The 10185-nt window shown below is 36.6% G+C and overlaps 1 protein-coding gene across 1 annotated transcript; it reads right to left on the bottom strand.

Moving 5' to 3' along the window:
• Window positions 1-291: 291 nt before the first annotated feature.
• LOC147530725 (histone acetyltransferase of the MYST family 1-like) lies at window positions 292-9608 on the bottom strand. The gene is made up of 9 exons (XM_086645628.1): window positions 9153-9608; window positions 7561-7649; window positions 7217-7276; window positions 6513-6722; window positions 5756-5824; window positions 2505-2666; window positions 1674-1767; window positions 1076-1218; window positions 292-690 (listed from the first exon to the last, which is right to left on the bottom strand). Exons 1-9 carry the CDS (start codon window positions 9472-9474, stop codon window positions 487-489), a joined length of 1353 nt encoding a protein of 450 aa, XP_086501754.1. The 5' UTR covers window positions 9475-9608; the 3' UTR covers window positions 292-486.
• Window positions 9609-10185: the final 577 nt, after the last annotated feature.

Here is a 10185-nt window from a genome sequence, read left to right as displayed (position 1 = left end):
TTAAGAAAAGCATTAGAGACAGAAGGGCAGACTCAGGCTGTTGTTTCCAGTTAACTATAAACATGATATTGCTACACAAATAGATATTTGCTTGAAAGCCATGCGTAAGACAAAAAACAACTTTATAGTTCTAAGTCGAAATGTAGGATAACAAAAGAAATGATACAATCCCAAAATAGAACGATTAGATCACTAATGCTCTGAACATATTTCGGGAAAACCATAGAGAGACTTTCTGAAGGATGCAACAAATAAAGGGCATATCGCCACTTTGATTTGGCTAACTAGCAATTCAAGAATAAGCATAGAAGATTTTTTGATAGACGAATTCGACCTAGCAAGTCATTCTTACAAAAGGATATAAACCTGTTGTTTTAACTATCAATCAGGCTAACATTTTATACATTTTTACAGATAGAGTTCATGCAAAGATGGTGATGGCCCTCATGAAGATGCATTCTTTTGCTATTGTAGATCCAGTCTTTGTTAACCTTGTTCCTTGTAAGGAGTCCAGATGAGTTTGCTAACATCAACTTCGAGACCTCCACGTCCGGCCGCTTTCAGATGTCGATCGAGTACCTTCGGATCCGCACATATTGCATGCTGTCCTTTCCTGTACTGAATCAGGTCTAGACCCTGTAGTGTTGCCAGGATATCATCTGCTTTTATCGCGGTCATGTCACTAAGCTCCTGCAAAACGGAAGTCCTTATACATTAGGCCAAAGTGTTGGTCTTGGTTAAAAAGGCATGCCGATGTTTTTCGGTTTGGGCTCCCTCTACAAGCCTGTGCAGGATACATGTGAATTTGTGCAAACATTACTCAGGCAAACATCACAGAGAGCTGAAGCTTGAAAAAGTTGATAGATTCTTTGTGGAAGAAGAAAATTTGGTCTAAGGGCTTTTAGCCAATCTAATTTGGTTGCTATCTTCTGATACAAAACCTAATTAATGAGAGTTTGTTGTGTTCCAGCACTTGAAGATACGAATAAAGAGATGACAAAAATAACTAAGTTACTAATAGAACAATGGAGAATGTTTGTTGGTGAAGCCGTGAAGGAACCAAATTGATGAATACCTTAATAGAGATGTTGCTCTTGTGCTTTTTCAGGATGTCTAGAAGAACCCTTGTCCAGTATCCTCGGTAGCTCAATAGACCTAGATCAGAAAGTGGTCTTTCTGGTGTCCCAACTTTGCCTTCTTTCTTTGACAATTCATAAGCTGTGTAATATTGGACTAAGTCATTAAGCAGAATTTGATATAAAGACAGCACAACTTTGTAGAGTCCGATAAAAATCTCGGCCACATGTTATTAATAGGTATGTGCGTAAATCTAACCCACATGTTCTAGGTTACGTTTTTCATTTGGGTGAAATCTGAAAAGGAAGTTAAATTCAGATTTTCCATAAACCTCTCCCTGTAAATCTCTCCTATAAAATCTCTCACTAGTCTCATAAGTTTTCTCCACATTTGAAAATGAACAGTTGTTAGGCTTGACATCAAGGAATTAAGGACAGAAAATGACAGTTATACCTAACATACGTATATAAATGAATCAAGAACAGAAAATGACACGAAGACACAATGTTTGTCCAATAATAGAGATAATAAACAATTATTCATACACTTCAATGTCGAATCAATAGCAGAGAGCGAAAGATAGGTAAAGAACTTACAGAATGCAATTAGGAACTTGCCATAGCCTTTTCTTTGATAAGGAGGAAGAGTTAAAATGCACGCCAAATTATAGGATTCCTCCGAATGTTTTTCCTACATCAAGAAAGCAAGTAAGAAATTGTATACTAGTATACTACTAATAAGATCACAAACTCATAGCATGACAAAAACAAACAAACTAAACAACATCACATGCAATTACAAATCAGGAGAAAGGAAGGTAAGTTTTGAACTTCGAACCCATGATACATAATCGACTAATCGAGGGTTTCGAAAAGATAACTTTATCTATTGCATGACTAATAATATAACGAGTCACGACGATTACTTCCCACAGTGTCTTGCGGTGGTCTGATTTAATTTCCAGCAAGTAATGTGAAGAAAAAGAAATTTCAGATTAATTATTGAAACCTGAAACATCACACCAGCAAAATTCTGGATGAATTTCCCTAATGCTGAAGCAAATCTTATCCACCCAATCAGATAATGTTGTATTCTGGAAACAGAATTGACAAATAACTGGTCTAGCGATAAGAATCTATCTTGAAGACAACGATATTAGGAAGAAGTATGGCAGTAAGGTTAGAGAATTAATCTATCAGAACATGCTCCACGATTGGATTATTTAAAATATAACTAAAGTCAGAATTATGAGAAAAGAAAAGGTATATAACTAATGTACGCGAGAGTGATTAATCAAAAAGAAAATTGTTGCAGTAAGAAGATGCATCTCTTTCTTTCACCTCAACTAAAAGTATGCAACCATGAAAGATATAAGAGCTATTTAACACCATAGACAGCAGCATTGCAGGTAAGCATGTGATTATTACCTTAGAAAAATATCCAACCATGTGACATCCTCTATCATCACATTCACATAGAACATAGAACAGAAACAGGTCGACGTCATAATAAAGAGTCTTGTGATCTAGAAACAATTTTGCCAAATAGCAAAGATTTTGCCCGTAGACTTTGTTTTTCTTGCCATCGACCTGTTTCAATAGAGACAGCATGAACATATTATTAGTAAAAATATATTGCACGATTCTAATATAAAACAAAAGCAGCCCAAAGAAAAGGTTGCATCAAAAGAAGTGGGGCAAATTGGCAAAAAGAAGAAAGAACAGAACGGTGAAACCACGTTTGAAACAGTTAACTGAAGCAAAATCCAGGACTACCATAAATCTGATGTGATCAAATATTAACAGAAGCTGAATAATTAGACTTCTTGTTTCAACGAAAAAAAAAATTACACTCCTTGAAAGCATAAATACTTCCAGGCAAATAACCAACTTTTTTCTCAAAAGGGAAAGTATGCTACAACTTGAAAGAGAAAACGTCCATAATTGTCACAATCAGTTAGCATTCCCCTCCCTAATATGTATTAGTTTTATTTTGTGATGTTTTATTTTTTACTTTGGAGCAATGACCAAATAGGGGCTAGAAGAGTTAGTGATGTGACCCGAGAATCGCTTAGGAGCACATCCCTAAAAGAGGGTGACATGTTATTGATTGAGGTGAGACTGTATTATTTAGGATAACTAAGATTAGTTTCCTAAATAGATGGAAAAGAAGAATGAGCTTACAGATCTCGAACCCTACACTCAACATCCAAAAATTACATGTCAGGAACAAAGCATCCAAGTATAGTAAAACCATGTAACATCAGGATTTTAGCTCAACCTCCCCCCATTAACCAAGCAAAAAGTGTTCTTTGCAAGGGATAAAATTTTGGTTACGGTGGAAATTTCAGTCGGTCCAAAAGTGGAAGTGTTTCGTAAAATGTTTCGGTCAGTGTGGAAATCTTACAATTTACAGAAATGATATAAATATGATGCAATTATGTATAACAAGACTATTAAACCGTCGTGAAACATAAAATTGATGTTTCTAACAGATTAACATAATCTATTGTTCGAGGGAGTATTAACAATTACACAGTTACATCCGGGGGGTAAATTGAATAACGTTTTGGCTATAACACCCAAAAGATAACATTGTTACTGACAATAGTTTATAGTTAACAAACTATGTTAGTTTGAGAAGGTATCGTCAATTACACAGTTATATCAGGGGTGTCACTAAGATAAAATCAATTTAGGCAGTTAAGTCAGAGCCTAAATCATTCAAATAGAATTAAAGAACGTTAGAAACACAACATAAAAAATCAAGAGATATCTATGAGAAATTTCCATCATGTCGATGGAAATTTCAAAATTTCCAACAATTTCAGTTAAAATTTCCCTCATGTTGGCGGAAACTATGTAGGGAATAGTTGTAAGTGTTATTTCCTCCACTTAATCTAAATTTAGGAAACGTTTCGCGAAATTTCACCTTCCTTGGACTTTTATGGATCAAATGTATGATATTAGTTTGTCTCACAAGATCCGAAGACTTCAAATATTGGCATCCAAGATCATCTTCTACAAATGTCGACCTCTTTCCCGCAACTTCATTTTTTTCCCATTGAGAAGTAGAACCTCAGTGATACGCGGTAATGCGCAACATAGTCTATGAGACATCAAGATAAGCGCCCAACCAGTGAAGGAAGTAGAAGAGTGTAACATAAGAGTATGGTTAAGGCTCTTCAAATCCCGTTTAGACAGGACACATTTATTGACATTGATCGAACCCTACTCGTCAAATTATCCAACATTGGAATCTAGACAAGCATGCAACTCAGGCCAGTAAGTTAACTCTTCACCTCCAAATTCTCTGGTCCTCCCATTTCTAAATCGGCTAACACCCTTAGGAATATCTCAACAGTTGAAGTTGCACGAGAAATAACATTCCATCCGACCCGCCTTTTCTCTCGATCATAAGAATCAAAGACTGCCACATCCTTATTGTTAGTTGAGTTGAGAAGTTCAATCAGCAACTGACCAACCAGGCACCATTGGTTCTTTCAAAAGAAAGTACCTTTGACATGTCCCACCTCCAGCCTACAAAGTCTTTTGTAGGCTGTGATCTAGTTATAAATCCCACGCCAAGCTATGGAGCCTTCTGTAGGTTGATTTCCCACCGCCTCTTTTTTGAAATTTTGAATCGATATATTAACAGAAACGATGAAAGTTACAAAGAGAGAAAGAAAGAACCAAAGAAAGAAATTGGGAGGCTAGATTACATGTTACGAGATCCAAGCCTCCCAATTATGGACAAAATCGTTGAATGGCGTCGATTTAGCAACTGATAGATTTCTAGACCAATGGAACAACACTCCTTTACCATCCTCTTTTACTAAGTTGGTGCAGCTGCTCTCCTTGAATATTTTTTTGTTTCTCTCTTTCCAAACACTCCAAATTGTGGCTCTTGGGGCCATGTTCCAGATTTCTTTGACTCTTTTGTTTTTTCAAATCTTGCCACTGTTCAAGGATTTGACTACCTGTCTTTGGTCTGCACCAGCTTACCTTGGGTGTACTTGTAGAGTAGCACCACAGGCATGTGGCTAAGAAACAATGAATGAATATGAGATTCATCGACTCTGATGGCTGTTTACATATGATGCATCTATGCTGCAAACCTCCAAAGTCCAATAAGGTTTCCTAAATTGACTGGGGCTCTAATTTAGAATTAGAATTGGTTTCCTTTTCCTAATCGAATTCTTCAGATTTGTTTCTCTTTATTTAGGTACCTACTTGTATAAGTATTCGGGTATAGGAAGTTATCAGAAAAATGGAGGCTTCTCCTATAAATACACATGTCTAGCAAGTTAGAAGTGGAGGCCAAGATGGGTTTGTTTGAGATTATTCTTGGTTCCTTTTTTAAGCTTTCAGCAATATTTCAAATTTATGAAGATTAAAGATTGGATTAAATGACTTTGGAGAAAAAAAATCATGATGAGAGGTCTATCTTAAACCTCTAGTTAATCTAAAGACCTAAGATGCGCATGAATATTGTTTGCAGAATTTAGATTACAATCACTTCTCATCAGTTTGCAACTTTCAGGTTGAACACAAATGGGATGGTGGTCCATGAATTGGATAGTAGCATAAACAATGAAGACCTAATAACTTGATCTAAAATATTATGGCCAAACAACTAAAAAAAATTTGCAACTAAAGCAAATAATTGAATTACTTGCCTCAAACATTGAAAGTGTGCCACTTCGATAGATCTCATCACCCGGGGGATGCTTCAGATCACATTTCCTCTACAAGACATAGAATAGATTACTTAAGCGGCTATAAGCTAAAAAGAGAGAGAAGGAACAATAGGTTACGGAAACAACCATAATCTCAGGCCTACAATATTTATATAACAATAGAGGTTGCACAAACAAAAAGGAGACCATACAGTAAACTAGGTAAAGATTGAGGAAAATAATTAAAATAAAGTGTTGAGTGTCTATAGTCTTTTGAACTTCAATGTGAAAATAAACAGGAGCTTTAATATCTCAAAGGACAGGTGACATCTGAGAATAGGTATGAGACTAAGCAGAATTAAAAGGGACATTGATAAGTTGCTAAATATTTGCAAAAGCTGAATTCATTATGACATTTAAATATTCGACAACTAGCTAATTACAAAAAAAATTGAACTGCAATGCAATTATATAAGCATAGCTTCAAATCAAGAACTAGATACAGTTTAACTACGTATGCATCTAGATGGATATTGTCGCCCTTAGAAATGCCACTAGATGAAAAAGTAAGAACGGCGGTAAAGGGGTTCAAGGAGAAAAAGAGGAATCCCTGTCATTTAAGAAAAAGGAAAACAAATGAATTTATGATTTAAAATATAGTGGTACGCCTAGAATTTTCCTTCCTCGGAAGTCATAACTATGATATACTACATCTTATGGAATAGGTCCAATGAGCAAAGATGGGGTTGTAGCTCACCATATGCCTCTGAAGCTGTTCTTTGCGCTTCATGAAATTGAGGCAAAACTCACAAAAGTACAGCTTGAGAGTATCATTGTATTCTGGCGGAAAAGGGGAGAAATACCAAGTCTCTATCTCATATCTTCCAAGTTCAATAGTTGCTATGTTTTTCACTTTTGTGAATTCTTCGTGTTCACGCAAGCTGGCAGCATCAAGCTCCTCATGACCCTGAACACAAAGTAAACGGTGCCTTCATCAGAACAGTGAAGCCCAAGAAGGAAAGAGATGGATGAGAACCATCGGATTAGACATATGAATCATGTAAAAGCATCCCATCAAACAAAAAAATTAGTGAATGAAATTGAAAGTGGATGGCTCAAACTAGAGATGTGACTCCTCACTCTTTCACTAACAAGCAACCATTTTAATTCATTTATAATCAGTAGATGTTAGAAACTCTAGGCTGCCTTTAAGGTCTAAGTCAAACTCGAACAAGATCTGCATTCCAATATCAGCCCAAGGCAGATGTGAAATCGACATTGAAACAACTATCAGACCCAGATACGTAAATAATCCTCTCCATATTAAATATTGAAGTAGCTTTTCCTAACAAGCGTTCATACGTTTCATCTTATATAATGATCCAATTTGAAGATACGAATAAGATGAAACAAAAATTAGAAACATAGTATAAACTGACAACAACAAGATAAACAACATACCTCCACATGTGTCTCGTCAATCTTACGTTTCTGGTGACGCGTCATTTTCAAGCTAGTTGCCTGGAAAGGTCATAGAAGTGAGAAATTTCTAGTAGCCATTAATAATAGGAGAAGCAACCCAAAACTTTAGACCTAGTGGCAGAAAACAGAGAGTACAACAGGAAGAAAGAAAGATAAAAGGAAAATTCACTCTTGGAGAGACAGTCCAAGACCAGAAATAAGACTTCTAGGAAAGAGTCAGATTGCAAATATTATAATCGCTAACCTAACATATGGTATGCATACAATAAAAACATATACTGCAGGACCTCAGTCTGCATATTTTAGGCTAAGATAAACAATACCTTGTCCTCCACCTTTTCATCGACATCAGTCTCCACTGAGTTCAGATCAAGTTGTTCAAGCTTAACCCACTCATCGAGCCTTCTATTAACTGCGAAAGAAAACAAAAAACCTTTATACATTGCGAAGAACATCAATAACACAACATGACATTTGAGGGTATAAGAAACAAGTTTGTTTTATTAATAGTATAAATCACGATTCATCCAGGTCATATAATCAATAAGCATCTCTGTGCATAAGAAGATAACAGATACTAGCATTTACAGTAGATAAGCACATCGAACGACGTACATGTGAAAAATGATGACTGGAGCTTTTGTTTTGTTTGAAAATGAATGGAGTTGTTGGCTTAGCTTAAGCCTTTTTCCAATTTCTGGGGTCAAAGGCACACCAAATGCTGGTTATGCTGCTACTTCATTGAGTACCCAAGAGGCTCTACTTGCTTCTATGAGATTTTAACAGCTTCTGCGAGCCCCTTGCTCACCTCGACCGGTCAATTGTGCTTTTTTTCACGAATAAATGATACTTTCTCGTTCCATACTTTTCTAGGCTTTGTAAATTTAAAACTTACATAGTTCAAGCCTCTGGTAAGGCAAACCTACAAAGTATGGGGACTTGGTTAGGGGAGATATTCTCATTGAGGCTCGTCGTTAAAGTCATTGCTACTCGGCTACCCCGCATCGAACCCCAAATGATCCCCAAGCTCTGAAAAGAACGTTGACTACATCGAGGAGAAGAAGAAGGTGAAGGAGATAAAAAGGAGCAGATCCTGGCTTCAGAACAAGTCTCCCAAGCCAAACTTCATAGATAAAACAATTGCTTTTCTTTCCGCTTTCCCTTATTTCTACTCGATAAATTTTTGTATATATAACCAAGTTTTACACAGCTAATCAAAAGTAACTCGGCGACTTAGTCCCAAGCCAGACTGCATAGAGTACATCATTGGTACCAAAGTCCAAATATTTCAGGGCCAGTTTTCACAATATATCAACTTCCTAATATTCATCAAATATCACATTTTAAGTGCTTGTGTTACTTTAGCTCATGGAAAAGAGGGAGCCAAATCATACTTCAATTAAACGGCTAATCATATCGAACATCTTGACCTCAAATCTAAACAAAAAACTCTCTAGAATCAAGCTCCAATTTAGACAAAAAACACTAACCCTGTCCCAGTCATAAAATTACTTCCTTTCAGTAAATGCCCTAGTTATCAATCCTTCCACAGCCTAAATTTTCAAGATGAAATTTCTTGTTTCATTGTACTGCAATCAAATTCCAAAACCCTAATCACAGAGCTATAAAGAATTAAAATTGGGAATTATAGTATATCGAATTTAATACTCATAATCATTTGAGGTCATCACAGTGCAATCCTGGGTCAGCAGATATGGGTTTTGTTGCTTTTAAACCGAAATTAACCCAATCCGTCCCCCACCCAATCAATACAAACCCTAGAATCAACATAATTAACACCTTTATGCTGCCAAACATTTCAAGATGACATTTTTATCATTGCCTAACAACCTAATCTAGAAACCCTAACCCTAGTTTATAAAAACAACTGAAAAGAATCGATAGAACTACTTACATTCAGTGTAATGAACGTAATATTCATAATCATTAGGGCCACCACAATGCAATCTTCGGCGTTCGATGACCTTAACGGGATGATATTTCCCATCCCTCCAACGGCACATAACTCGTGTACCAACTTCAAGGGGAAGCACACCTCCGGATTTTCTCTTTCTAGAAGCATCGTTTTCAGGGGTGTCTGGTTGTTGATTCCTTGGAGTTTCTCTCTCCTCCATTGAAGCGTCATCTTCGATCTGTTTTCCGGCACCACCGTTGCAGTTGGCGGTGGTGGTTGTTGTTCCGTTCTCCGTCGTCGTCAGTGCTTCCATCGAACCCATCTTTCTTTCGGGGGAAAATCGGGATGAATACTTTTATGAGAAGGTTTAGAAATGCTTCTCACCGTTAGCAATTACTTATAGTTTGACTTAAAAAATGATGTGGCAATTTTCTCGAGGAACTCAATAATTTAGATAAACGACCCATGTTGTATCCTCCATTTATTGAGTAAGAAATTACAGTTATTCCCTTTTTGACCCCCTTACTTTGTGACTAGCTTCCTTCGGGTTTTCTTGTTTTTCGTAAATTTAAATTTAGTTTTCTTTTGTTAACACCATTAGTTAACTTTGGTAATTAATTTTTTTTTCTTTCCATACCCTTGCTACAAAATTGATTTTGTAAATTTCAAATTTGCCCCCTTTAAAATAAGGTTTAATTCCCAAAAGATTTCAATTTATTTAGAAAAAACTAGAGGTCAAAATGAAATTTGTTTTAAAAACACCAAAACCACCTCATCACTCCTCCATTTCATCTCCTCTCTCCTCCATGTCATGTCTCGCACCATCTCATCATCATCTCTGATGAAGGTCGTCTACCGGCCAAAATTTCAAGCGACCTTTAAACTTTAAAAAAAAAATCTTGAACTTCCTCTCTCTTCTCTCTACTCTCTCTCTTACTCTTTCTATCTATCTCCAGCGAAGGAGAACAACCCCTTCGCCGGGGGGTCTGGTCGCCAAACCGTGAAGGTTTAGCGACTAGGCCCTCACCTAGAT

The sequence above is a fragment of the Eschscholzia californica genome, unplaced genomic scaffold (assembly GCF_041429995.1).
Source record: "Eschscholzia californica isolate CP2 unplaced genomic scaffold, dmEscCali1.0.p SCAF_6, whole genome shotgun sequence".
NCBI lineage: Eukaryota > Viridiplantae > Streptophyta > Magnoliopsida > Ranunculales > Papaveraceae > Eschscholzia > Eschscholzia californica.
This window is presented reverse-complemented; position numbering and strand designations above follow the sequence as displayed.